The sequence below is a fragment of the Cetorhinus maximus genome, chromosome 21 (assembly GCF_964194155.1).
Source record: "Cetorhinus maximus chromosome 21, sCetMax3.hap1.1, whole genome shotgun sequence".
Taxonomy (NCBI): domain Eukaryota; kingdom Metazoa; phylum Chordata; class Chondrichthyes; order Lamniformes; family Cetorhinidae; genus Cetorhinus; species Cetorhinus maximus.
Window position 1 is genome coordinate 24,001,582 of NC_135899.1, and position 13,948 is coordinate 24,015,529.

At 46.1% G+C, this 13,948-nt stretch overlaps 1 protein-coding gene across 1 annotated transcript; it reads right to left on the bottom strand.

Annotated features, from left to right (window-relative positions):
* Positions 1-223: 223 nt before the first annotated feature.
* Positions 224-10,185, bottom strand: LOC144695536 (nuclear factor 7, brain-like). The gene is made up of 6 exons (XM_078566410.1): positions 9,775-10,185; positions 9,589-9,684; positions 9,266-9,496; positions 5,467-5,489; positions 5,255-5,370; positions 224-759 (listed from the first exon to the last, which is right to left on the bottom strand). The coding sequence occupies exons 1-6, from the start codon at positions 10,183-10,185 to the stop codon at positions 224-226; spliced, it is 1,413 nt and encodes a 470-aa protein (XP_078422536.1).
* Between the last annotated feature and the right edge of the window lie 3,763 nt (positions 10,186-13,948).

The following is a 13,948-nucleotide window of genomic DNA, read 5'->3' on the forward strand; positions in this document are numbered from 1 at the left end:
ATTCTCTGGAGCAGTTGTCACGTTTTGCTTCCACTGCAAGGATTGACCAAACAGATACCACAAACAAGGCATTGTCCCAATCTGTACTCGTCCTAACTTCAGGTGAGATTTAGATTATCTGTAACCAACTGTAAGTGAGGCTGACACGTTCCAGTTTGCAGGCTGGCAGGAGGCCTGTGGGTGGTGTGGAATTATGGGGTGTTCCTGTTAGTGATCTTTCACCTCACAAAATTTTCAGTGGTGCTGAGTTTTTCCCTTCATCAGTCAGCCCTGGACTGAAGATTGGGAAGATTACCTCAGTGAAAATGTGGCTGAAAGTGTGGAGATGGGACATGTTGTCCGCATTGTAAAATGAGACCTGCCCAGCTTCATAGTCCAAGAACACCCCGATCTTCCGGGGATTCACACTCGGGGTGAGGGACATATCAAAGGGGCAGGTGCAGGCAATGTAGCCTCTTCCAGGGACCAGCCACATCATCCAGTATCCAGCTTCAGGGGTCGCGTCCATGATCCCTTGTCTTTTGGCAGACTCTCGGGCTACTCCCAGACCCCACCATGTCTTGATGCCCACATCCACTTCCCAGTAGTGTCTCCCTGATATGAATCCCTCCGATCCCAGGACACAAGGCCAGGTGTCAAATCTCTCTGAAGATGCTGGGAGCAGCTGCCACAGTTCTCCGTCTCTCACACTGGTCTGGTCCTTAGACAGGATGAGCCAAGGGTTCGCTGTGCACCGATCCAGAATCAGAGCGGCCGGAGCTGAGGGGAAGGCACAATAACTGAGTCAGAGATTGAGTTTGTCCCTGATTCATTCAAACGCTTGCCCCTTTAAAGTGGCCAATTGAATGATTCCCTGGTGTTACTGTTACATTGATGATGTTGTTAGGATACGCAGGTGGAGGGCATTTATTAATTAAGTACGTTGAGCGCATAGAAATTGAGGACAGCCATCAAAAGGTCCAGGCAGCAGGCAGTCAAGGGGCTCTTCCAGCCCGAATGTCTGCTCCTCTTCTGTGGCTATGTTTGGGTGAACCTGGAGAGGGAGCACGCAGTGTCCACTGGTACACTAGAGGCCTTCTGCGACTGGTGGGGGCCATGGGGACGGGTGTGTATCATCACCCCTGGAAATTATATTTTGATTTGATTTCGTAACTTCCCATTGACATTTTGTTTTGATTACACTGCCCTGCCAGGGACTGCTTACCCCCTCGTTTATTGATCTATGTTTAATTCATTGAGTTTTGTTTTTCTAAAAGAGTCTATAAATTGAGGACAGACATTAACAGGTCCAGGCAGAGGAGATCATTTGGACCGACTGTCTGCTCCTCTTCCACAGCTATGTTCATGCCCAGGTGTACCTGGAGAGGGTGCATGCGATGTCCACCAATACATTTGAGGCTTTCAGTGACCAGTGGGTGCTGCAGGGGCTGGAGAGAGGGTGCCGCAGGGGCTGGAGTATATCATCAGCCCTGTAGATAACATTATAATTTGATTTGTTAAGTTTCCTTTGAAGGTTTGTCTTTGTGTTACAGTGCCCCTTGAAGGGACTGTCAATTAGTTCATTAGTTTATTTGCCTTTATTGCTTTTTTCAAAAGAGCATAAGTAGGGGATGACTGGGGCACTGGGTGGAGTGGGAGGAGAGCTGTGAGACTGAACAAGTCAATAAACTCTCTTGATAAAGAAAAGCTCTGCATCTTGCTTTTGGCTTCACCAGCCGGCTTGGATCCTATTAAAAGCTGGAACCCTGGGGTTTTACGGGGCTCCAGGTTTTTGATATAGTAATGTACTCCCGCCCATGGGGGTTTAACCTCCTAGTGTGATCCTGATGATGAGCCCTGCGACCCCACCACCCCCCCCCCCCACCCCCCCACCCACCCCCTAGCCAGTCCCTTGTTGTTCTGAGTGGACACCAAGTGAGTCACAGATCTTCATAAATGTACAAAAGATCTGGGCTAAAGGCTATAGTGTGGATTGGAAATAGAAGTAAGGGGAGAAATGAAATGAAAGATAGAATGAATGAAAAGGGAGGTTAAAGGAGCAAAAAGGAGGGGTGCTGCTGCAGAGGGGAAGCGAGAACCAAGTGGAAGAAGGTAATAAGCTTTACTTAAAGCATTCAACAGAAAATAAAAAGAGGCTCGGGAATGGCAGGGAAGTGAGGAATTATCACAGATGGGAATAGCAAAAGAGGGATAAAGAATTCATGGAGAGAGAAGAAAAAAAGTAGGAGCAAGGGAAGATAGAAATGAACAAAGAGACGGCAACCATATTTCAATCCATCCAACAATCTCTCGAAGGTAAGCCCCCAAAGTCAGAGACACAACAAGAAACGTGAGGCCTGGATGCAGTAAGCTGATGCCATTGTCTCCATAAGTCTCACTTGAGTCCAACGCACATTTGGAAACAACACAAAAGCTTGTATCTGAATAAAAGAGTGAGTGTGAGAGGTACTTCTACAGGAGACCCACATCACCACCCTTGGTTTATGAGTGAATGAGTGGGATAATTGCTGGCCACCTTCTACTCAACTAACATGAGAAACAGGAGCAAGGGGGTAGACCACACGGCCCCTCGAGCCTACTCCACCATTCAATATGATCATTCCAAGAGGAGAGGAAAGTCACAATATTCAACAGGAACCTTCCCTTTAGTCTGGAGATACACATCCCTGAAGAAGGAGGTTACACCACTCTAATGAAATTTGATTAACAGGAGGACCCGAAGTAAAGCTTGAGTGCTGTGTGCCTCATGAGGAACAGCTGAGTCAGTACTGCTCATATTCGACCCACATGTAGGCCATGAGTGGAGACCCAAACTGTGTTCCTCACTCCCAAGGGGACAAGCTTTCAGCAGGCAGAGGACTCGAGGAGAAGCTGATGCTTTCCAAGAACAGAGTAGTGATCTGGGCCTGGAGGATATAAGGCAGGCCCACAACCCAAAGTGAAGACATTCATCTTCTGCTTGAACTTAGGCAAGACCTCTCCCAGATGAAATACTCCTCCCTGAAGCTGCATCAGGAAGCATTGCAAATGAGTTGGGACAAATGGAACAAGTGTCAGTAGGGGAGCATTTAGGGGATAGTGATCATTGCAAAAGGTCGAGGTTGACTGTGGAAAACGAGAAGGATCAATCCAGAGTAAGAGTAGTTAATTGGAGGGAGAGCAAACTTCAATGGGGTAAGAACGGATCTAGCCCAGATAAACCGGAATCAGAAATTGGCAGGTAAAATTGTAACTGAACAATGTGCTTTGTTTAAAGAGGAGATGGTTGAGGTACAGTCAAGTTTCATACCCACAGCTGAGAAAGGTAAGGCAAACAATTTCAGAGCTTCCTGGAGGACAAACGAGCTAGAGAGTAAGGTGAAGCAGAGAAAAAAGGGTGCATATGGCAGATGTCAGGTGGACAATACAACTGAGATCCAAGTTCAATATGGAAGTTGCAGAGGGAAATTGAAAAAAAAAACAAATAAGAAAATCAAAGAGCGATTATGAGAAGAGACTGGCAGCTAATGCACATTTCTTTCATAAAATTGTGGCTCATGGAATAAAAGGGAAAGTGTCATCTTGGATTTGAAAAAATGACTTAAGGACAGAAAACAGTGACTCTTGATAGATGGTTCCTTTCTCAGACTGCAGAATGGCCGATTTAGTACCTAAAAGGGGAGTTTTTCAATGAAGTAACGGAGAGGGTCAATGAGTAATGCATTTGATGTTGGTGCAAATGGACTTCCAAAAGGCATTTGATAAGGTGCCGCACAACAAACTTATGGAGCAAAGTTAGAGCTCATGGAACAAAATGGACAGTAGACACATGGATACAAAATTGGCTGGGTGACAGGAAAGAGAGACTAGTGATGAACAGGTGTATTTCGGACTGGAGGAAGGATTGCAGCGAGGTTAGGTTGTCAGGGCGCTCACTCTTCCTGATATATATTAATGACCAAGACTTTGGTGTCCAAGAGACATTTTCAAAATTTGCAAATACTACAAAACCTGGAAGAAATGTGAACTGTGAGGAGAACAGTGTTAAACTTCAAAAGGATATAGACAGGTTGCTGGAACATTTCGTGTGTGTGTTTGGGGGAGGGGTTGAGGGGGTGATGGGGAAAGTGGCAGATGAAATTTAATGCAGAAAAATGTGACGTGATTCACTTGGTAGGAAAAACAGAGAGAGACAATATAAAATAAAGGGTACAATTCTAATGGGGATTAAGGAGCAGAGAGTCTGGGGGTATAGGTTGCAAGGGAGATTGGGAGAGTGGTTAATATCCTGGGCATTATAAATAGGGGCATAGGATGCAAAAGTAAGGAAGTTATGATAAACCTTTATAAAACACTGGTTTGGCCTCAACTGGAGTATCGTGCCCAGTGCTGGGCATCACACTTTAGGAGGGATGTGAAGGCATGAGAGAGGGAGTGAAGAGATTCACGAGAATGGTTTCAGGGATGAGGGACTTCGGTTGGGTAGGTCGATTGGAGAAGCTGGGGTTGTTCTCCTTGGAGCGGTAAGTTTGACAGAGATTTGATGGAGGCATTCAAAATCATGAGGGGTTCAGGACAGGGTAGATAGGGAGGAACAGTTCCCACTGGTGCAAACATCGAGAACGAGAGGGCACAGATCTAAGGTGATTGTCAAAAGAAGCAGTGGCAAAATGAGGGAAAAACTTTTTTTCACATAGCGAGCGGATAGGACTTGGAATGCACTGCCTCAGAGTGTGGTGGAGGCAGGTTCAACCGAAGCTTGTAAAGGAGAACTGCATCTTAACCTGAAGAGTAAAAAATTGCAGGGCTACGGAGGAAAGGCAGGGGAGTGGCAAGAGGTGAATTGTTCCTGCAAAGAGCCAGCATGACACAATGGGCTGAATGGCCTTCTTCTGCACTGTAACCATCCAAAATTCCTTCACTGTCGCTGAGTCAAAATCCTGGAACACCTTCCCTAACAGCTCTGTGAGTGTACCTACACCACATAGACTGCAGCAGTTCAAGAAGGCAGCTCAGCCCCACCTTCTCTAGGGCAATTAGGGATGGGCAATAAATGCTGGCCTAGTCAGCAAAGCCCACACCCTGTGAATGAATAAAAACATGATTATCATCACACACGCCTGAATGCTGACAATAAAATATTGACCAATGTCCTGACCAGAACTCTGGACTAGACAAAAGAATTAGCATTTAATTTAACCTATGGGTCTGGGGGCTGGTTTAGGCTCTTCTGCTGCGTGTTTATGGGTCAGGAAATGGAATCGAAGAGTTTTACCAGGGTTAAGGGCCTCTTTCATTTGTCTCCACGCTGTGTACTGCACAGGGCCCTTGAACTTCCCGAGCAACAGCTTGCCGTCTGCTAATGGTCGTTCACAGTAATCCTCGCCAGTCCTGTAAATAGGAACAGTTCATGTCGTAAGTTGTCCATAAAGGCATTGCTGAGTTGTTTGAGTAAACTGTAGAATTTCAGTAGACTTGGTGACCTACCTCCTCTTGTGGCACATTACCTCCTGAAATAAATGAAACACAAATGTGAGTTAATGGTGACTGGCCGCAAATTACCGGAGACCCACATTGTCGCAGATTGTTGCTAATTCCGAACCAGCGATGAATAAATAGTCATTTTTCGGCACGTGACAAAGGTGGAGACGTTCAGTTACTCATGAAGGTTGACCTGCGAAGTTTTATTTCAGTTATGTGTGTCACTGTCCTACCTTTTTCTAGGGGTGTGTGGGGTGTGTGTGGTGTGTGTTATTTCAGTGGCGTTCAGTGCTGCTGCCTCTAGTCTGCTCTGAGCATTTTCCCTTGTGAACCTGATGCCACACAGATAGAGAGCCACATGGGGAAGTGGTGGTGCAGTGACATTGTCACTGGGCTAGTAACCAGAGGCCCAGCATAACGCTCTGGGGACCAGGGTTTGAATCTCACCACAGCAGACAGTGGAGATTGAATTCAATAATTAAAAGAAAAAAAATCTGAAAGGCAATGAAACCACTGTCAGCTGATGTAAAAACCCATCTGACTCATTAATGCCCTTTAGCCATCCTGGTCAACATGTGACTCTTCAATGCCCTCTGGGCAAGGCAATTAGGGATGGGGGTGGGGGTGGGGGTGCTTAACTGGCTAGGTCAGCATTTATTGCCCATCCCATGAACCAGAGGAAGAGGATATATTCGAAAACAGGGCCAAGAATTATGATCCTAGTTAAGAAGTGACGGTGCCGGATGTGGGTTGTCATTCTTGTGTCAGGTCCTGGAACTGAACATCAATGTCACTCAAAAACACAAATGATTCCAACACACACATTCCACCCCCAAACCCTGACGGACAGCAAATAAAAGCAACAAAAAAACACCACGGATGCTGGGAACCTGAAACAGAAACAGGAAATGCTGGAAAAACTCAGCAGGTCTGACAGCATCTGTGGAGAGGGGGAAAAAAAGAGTTGACGATGACAGAGTGTAACTGGGATGCAATGAGACTTCGAGGCAAGCACTCGGGAAACACTGAAAGAAACGTTTTAGGCTGCATTTGCCAAGCCACGTAGTGCGATGGGGGAAAAAAAGACAATTATCAAGTTCCATGGCAACTCGTTCCTGCAGACCATGTGCCAGCCGGAAGGTCATACAGGGGAGCAACTGGGCCCCGGAATAGATAAAAGCATCCGGTTTGACTTTGCTTTCGGCAAGTTGCTCTATTTGGTCCAACATTGAGTTCAGATAGGATTATACGACGTGAAGCCCACAGACAGCACGGCCTCCCAGTCCTTCCTGTCCTCTATCTTGGAGGTCTTAGACAACAGTACACGGGAGAGCCTGAACAAACCACTAACTCCTGACAAACTGACTAAGGCCCTTGAGACCTTCGAGAAGAGCAAAACTCCTGGAAGCGACGGCTTGCCGGCAGAGTTGTATTCGGCTCTGTGGGACTGGATCAGCCCACACCTGCCAGAAGTGTACGAGAGTATGCTCCTGGCTGGCAGCATGTCAGAATCCATGAGGAAAGGCATCATCACCCTCATCTACAAGCACAAGGGGGAAAGGGAGGAAATTAGAAATTGGCGACCCATTTCACTGTTGAATGTGGACTATAAGATTCTGTCCAAGATCATCGCCAGTCAGGTCAAATCCACTCTGGAATTGGTGATCCACCCTGACCAGACCTGCACTGTGCCGGGCAGGAAGATCTCTGACAGCCTCGCGCTGCTCAGGGATACGATTGCCTATGTGCAGGAGAGGGGTGTGGACACCTGCCTCATCAGCCTGGATCAGGAGAAGGCCTTTGATAGAATATCGCACACCTACATGGTGGATGTGCTCTTCAAAATGGGGTTTGGGGAGGGAATCCACAACTGGATCCAACTGCTCTACACTAACATCAGTAGTGCAGTCTCAATCAATGGGTGGGAATCAGATAGCTTTCCTATTAAATCTGGAGTCAGGCAGGGCTGCCCTCTCTCCCCTGTCCTCTTTGTGTGTTGCATAGAACCCTTTGCTGAGTCCATCAGGAAGGATCCGGGCATAAGAGGAGTGACGATCCCAGGCAGTGGAGGCACTCAGGTCAAAGCCTCCCTGTACATGGACGATGTCGCCGTCTTCTGCTCGGATCCGCTATTAGTGCGCAGACTGATCCACATCTGCGACCAGTTCGAACTGGCCTCGGGAGCCATGGTAAATCGTGGGAAGAACGAGGTCATGTTCTTTGGGAACTGGGCTGACCGATCCTTTGTCCCCTTCACCATCAGGGCTGACGGCCTGAAGGTGCTGGGGATATGGTTCGCAGGGACCGGGGCATGCGTTAGAAACTGGAAGGAGTGAGTGTCTATGGTGAAAAGAAAACTGGGCATGTGGGGGCGATGCTCCATCTCCATTGCGGGTAAGAACCTGGTCATCAGGTGTGAGGCACTCTCGCTGTTGCTGTACGTGGCGCAGGTCTGGCCCATTCCAGACTCCTGTGCGAGGGTGATCACCTGAGCCATCTTTCGCTTTATCTGGAGGTCGAAAATGGATCGTGTCCGCAGGGAGGCGATGTACAAGCCTCTAGATAACGGGGTAAAAAATGTACCCAACATCGCCCTCATACTGATGGCCACCTTTGTGTGCGGCTGCATCAAGCTGTGCGTAGATCCTCAGTACGCAAACACCAAGTGTCACTACGTGCTGAGGTTCTACCTGTCCCCGGTGTTGCGAAGGATGGGTCTGGCCACGCTGCCGCGGAACGCTCCAAGTAGTTGGACCGTGCCGTACCACCTGTCCCTCGTGGAAAAATTTATGCAGAGAAACACCTTTGACCACAAGTCAATCAGGCAGTGGTCAGCACATAGCGTCTTAGAGGCCCTGCGGGAAAAAGAGAGGGTGGATCCTGTGGGATGGTTCCCCGAGTAGACTGCCAAAGTCATTTGGCAGAATGCCTCATCGCCAGAACTTTCCAACAAGCACCAAGACGTAACTTGACTGGTGGTGAGAAAGGCCCTCCCTGTCAGATCCTTCCAACACGCCAGGAGTCTCACCCCCTCTGCACGTTGCCCTCGAGGTGGCTGTGGTGGGGACAAGACCGTTGTTCACCTCCTTGTGGATTGTGCCTTTGTAAAGAAGGTCTGGAGAGAGATGCAGTGGTTGCTGTCGAGGTTCATCCCGAGCAGTTCTGTGACACAGGACTCTGTGCTCTACGGGCTGTTCCCAGGGACACACACCGAGACAAACATCAACTGCAGCTGGAGGATCATCAACTCGGTGAAAGACGCTCTTTGGTCTGCCCGAAACTTGTTGGTCTTCCAGCGCAAAGAGTTGTCCTCGACCGAGTGTTGCAGAGTGGCACATTCCAAAGTCCAGGACTACGTGCTGAGGGACGCACTAAAGCTTGAGGCAGCCGCTGCAAAGGCGCAATGGGGAAAGGTCGCTGTCTAAGACCTTTCTGCCCCACAGTGCACCGAGGGGCTGGGAACTGTTGAGAGCCCCTCGGGCTGTACAGCTCAAAATGAATGTATGCATTGAATGCTAAGTGTATTATAATTGTATTGAAGCACCTCAGAGAGCAACATGATGTATGTTGATAACTCCAATCCCATTGTCTGATTGTCTGCATTGACCATATTGAAATGATTGTAATATTCACTGATTGTATTGATGCACCTTGTGATCCATGTGTAAAAGTTGAATCTGATTGTACTTATGTGATGGTGATTATGAAATGGTTTGGAATGTTCTTCCAGATATTTTATGAATAAAGTATATTTTTCAAAAAAAATAAAAAATACTTTGCAACTGAGCCGCATTAGAATCCGCACCTTCAGGAATTTCACTCCGTCTTGTTCCATCTGTTTCTGCATCTTTGAAAGCTCTTCCTCAATAGAATTTAAATTGCCTTGAATTTCTCGGAGGTTTTTCTCCATCGTATCTAGAATCCCCTCCTCTTCCCTCCTGAGATCACGGAGTAAACGCTGCTCTTTCTCAGTGAGAATCTGGTGCATTTCCCTGAACTCGGATGTGATGTGGGTTTGCAGACTGCTCGACTGTTTCTGCCAAGTGAAATGTGAAAAATAATCCTTTACCGCGATAAAGGGAACAAAACTAACCGAGATCCCAGAAAACCAGCGCAGGGAGAACTTACCCTAACTTCGGCAAACTTCCGTATTTGTTTCAGTTCCGTTTCCAGAAACACCGATTTCTTCTCTGTGAGAGATTGTAAAGATGATTTCAGCTGATCCTGGGATAGGGATAGAAATTCACAGGATTAAAGGGTCAGACTGTGAATGTGTGATAAAATAATCTGGTGATAAAATCTGCTCCATGTTACCTTGTAGATTTCAACAGCTTCTTTAATCGGCATGAAATTGTGAGATTTGTGTTCCCGCGAATCTCTACAAATCAAACAGATCAGTTTCTTGTCAGTTTCACAGAACAGTTTCAATTCTTCCTGATGTTCCTCACAGTGAAGTTTTTTTTCATTCCCTCCCAGATTCAGCTTTAATTTTCGAGCCTTCTCCGCCAATCTCGCTAAGACCCGGTTGACTGTGAGTTTTCTGTCCGGAAACTCCTCTCTACATTCCGGGCAGGGATTCCTCTCCTCCTGTGCCCAACACAGTGTGATACAGGAGCGGCAGAAGTTGTGTCCACACTCCAGTGAAACCGGATCGTCGAAGAAATCAAGGCAAACGGGACAATTTACCTCCTCGGTCCAGCTCTTGGGCTGCTGTCCAGAGTCCATGTTCACACTCAGCACTTCCTGATTCGAACCCGCTTTCAGTTTCAATGTTTGCTGCTGCCAAACTAATCGTGTTTACGGGATTAGGAAGCGAGAGGCCCAGACTAATGTTTTGGGGACACAGGCTCAAATCCCAGCAGGGCAGCTGGTGAAATTTAAATTCAATTTTTAAAAAAATCTTGAGTTGAAAGATCCTCTCAGTAATGGTGACCATGACACTATTGTAAAAACGCACCTGGTTCACTAATGTCCATTAGGGAAGGAAATCTGCCGTCTTTACCCTGCTCTGGCCTACATGTGACTCCAGACCCACAGCAAAGTGGTTGACTCTTACCTGGCCTCGCAAGCCATTCACTTCAAGAGCATTTCGGGATGGGCAATGAATGCTCGCTTTGCCTCTTATGACCATATTGAAATGTCTGTAATATTCATTAATTGTATTGAAGCACCTCGTGATCCATGTGTAAAAGTTGAATCTGATTGCACTTTTTCTGATGGCCATTTTGAAATGTTTTGTAATGTTCTTCCAGATAATTTATGAATAAAATAAATTTTTCCAAAAAAATGAATGCTGGCTTTGCCGGCAATACCCAAATCCCATGAAGGAAGAATAATGAAACAAAACATCCTTATTCTCAATTATCAGACTAGCTGAAGATGCGCGAGTGCAGACACACCACTTAGGGCACCTGTACAGGACTTTAACAATCAAATCCCTGAAGCCCCCTCTTTTGATCCATTCTGATGTTGATAAGTGCAGCGGCCATTATCCCTATGGGCAGAACCACAGAATCTTAAAGGTCAGGCTGAAACCACTTGTCCTGCTGTGCCTGTGCCGGTACAATGTCATAACGCAGCGCAACCTTTAGCCTCATAGCCCTCATTAGTCCTCCACCTTTACATGTTTAATTGCATTTTGGCAATTTCTAAATCTGATTCCACCACCACTTCAGAAATTGCGTTTCCAGATGGCAGCATCCCTCCCATGTGAAGAAATGTTGCCTCGTTTCTCCTTTAGCTCTTTGACCAGTTGTTATAATCTATGGTGCCTGCTCGCCAGACAAAAGCTTTTCACCACTTGCTCTTTCAGGAGCCTTCATCATCCCCAATATCTCCATTAGGTCTCCTCTTAGGTATCTGTGAAGTGAGGGCAACAGCCTGATCTTACCCACTCTCTCCACCCAACAAAGCCCCGAATCTCCAGTATCATCTTGGTCTGCTCCTGATGTCGTTTTTGGGTAAGTGCTCCCTAAATGTGAATCTGAGCAGCCTCAGTTATCCGTGCATATTTACCAAAAAAAAAACAGAAGCAAATTCTGATTTTAAAACATGTTTATAGCAGAAAGAAGTCAAAGTGGTTGAGGTAAATCAATTGGGCTGGTCTTAAATTTTAAATCATTTGATTCTGAATTAATTTCACAAAAATATCCATCAATTTGTTTCTGCTTATGTGCCCCATCGCTGCACTTACCCCACATTTGGTTTCTGATTGGAATCCCAGTCATACAAAGAGAAGACAAGAATGCTCTCCTTGGTAGCCCTATGTTATAGTGTAGGCTGTGTGTGTTTTTTTATTCTTTCTCAGGATGTGAGGACTGCTGGTTAGGCCAGCATTTATTGCCCATCCCTAATTACCCTTGAGCCACCTTCTTGAACTGCTGCAGTCCATGTGATGTAGGTACATCCACAGTGCTATTAGGAAGGCAGTTCCAGGATTTTGACCCAGCAACAGAGAAGGAACAGCAATATAGTTCCAAGTCAAGATGATGAGTGATTTGCAGGTGGTGGTACTCACATACATCTGCTGCCCTTATCCTTCTAAGTGGTAGAGGCCATGGTTTTAGAAGGTGCTGGCGAAGGAGCCTTGGCGAGTTGCTGCAGTGCATCTTCTAGATGGTACTCACTGCTGCCACTGTGCGTTGTGGTGGAGGGATTGAATGTTTAAGGTGGTGGATGGAGTGCCAATCAAGCGGGCTGCTTTGTCCTGGATGGTGTCGAGCTTCTTGAGTCTTGTTGGAGCTGCACTCACCGAGGCAAGTGGGGAGTATTCCATCACACTCCTGACTGTGCCCTGTAGGTGGTGGACATGCTTTAGGGAGTCAGGAGGTGAGTTACAGACTGCAGACTTCCCAGCCTCTGACCTGCTCTTGTAGTCACAGTATTTATATGGCTGGTCCAGTTCAGTTTCCGATCAATGTCAAACTTTAAGTTGATTTATCTAAACATCAACATTTTCTTTTAGTGATGAAACAAAACAGCTTTTTAGAAAAAATAGTGAGGGGAAGTTTTAGGGAAACATTGACAACATACAGCCGCTTAATCACAGTGTCTGACCCTGATTTTGGAACTGATTCTTCGGGACTGACAGGTTAGGAGGGAGAAGCAAACAGTTCATCCAATCTTGGTAACATATCACACAAAATGAGGCCTTTCGACCCATGATGTGATTTTGGAGGGGATTCCCATGCTAGAGATGGGCAAAGAATACCACGCTTCCTGAAAGAATTCCACCCTTGCTGGCAATGTGCGCATCCCGGGAATGAATAGAAGTGACAGTAATCCAGCTAAATTTACAATCATTTTCTCAGCTTGCAGTCAAACTTCCTTCAGTTGAGTGCTGGGTGATCCTTACCTCCCATCTGGAACACGGCGTTAACTTATGGGCACAGCCCCTCAGGAAGGATATACTACATGTGGAAGGGATGCAGAAGGGATTGGCCCGAATGATACTAGAACAGTAAGGCTAAATAATGAGGGCAGGCCACAGGAATTCACTTTGCATTCCCTTGAATATAGAAGATTAAGTGATGATCTAAATGTGGTGCTTAAGACAATTAAGGAGTTTGATAGGGGAGATGAAGAGAAATTATTTCCTCTGGTCTGGTCCAGAAACTTAAAATTAAAGCTAATCCCTTCCATCGTGGTGTCAGGAAACAATTCTTGAGCATTGCTGAAGAAAGAGACATGCTGTCAAAACTTTTTGTCTTGCACTCATCAGGACAGATATGCAAGAATAGCGATTGTAAAGGGAACAGTAAGTTAAATTGCTTGAGAAGAACAGTTTCACTTTACAATGCATTTTAGAGCCAAATTTCAGAGATTTAAAGACAATCTTCCATAAATTCACCCGCTTAAAATAAACCCAACTCAATTTGCTGGATTTATACATAGTGTTATTCAGAAGGAATGCTTCAGCACCTTGGTTTCAAATGTGTAACCATCATTATAGGAGAATGATTATATCGATCGTATCCCATTATATATATGCATTATATGTGTGCATGTAAATTATAAAATGTACAGAAACTATAAAATTTACACATAGGCAGACACAGAGCCCACATTTACACTTCTCTAGTCAAGCAAATATTGGGAAGATTGAAGCCATTGTTTTGGTCCTGCTCCAAACTCTTCCCTGGCCACTGCCTCAATCCCTCTAGGTGGCAATTGCCTGAGAATAAAGCAAACTGTTTGCAACCTGGATGCCACATTTCACCCCAAGGTGAACTTCCTGCTATACTCTGTGCCATCACTAAGACTGTCTTTTTCCACCTCAGTAACATTGTTGGACTTCAGCTCTGTCTCATCTCATCTCCCACCATAACTCACATTCATGCATGTTGCGGAGAGCCAACATGGACATAATGGGCCGAATGGCCTCCTTCTGTGCTGTAACCGTTCTATGATTCTATGTGTTACCTCTAGGCCTGACTATTCCAATGCACTCCTGGCTGGTCTCCCACATTCTATCCTCCGTAAACTTCAG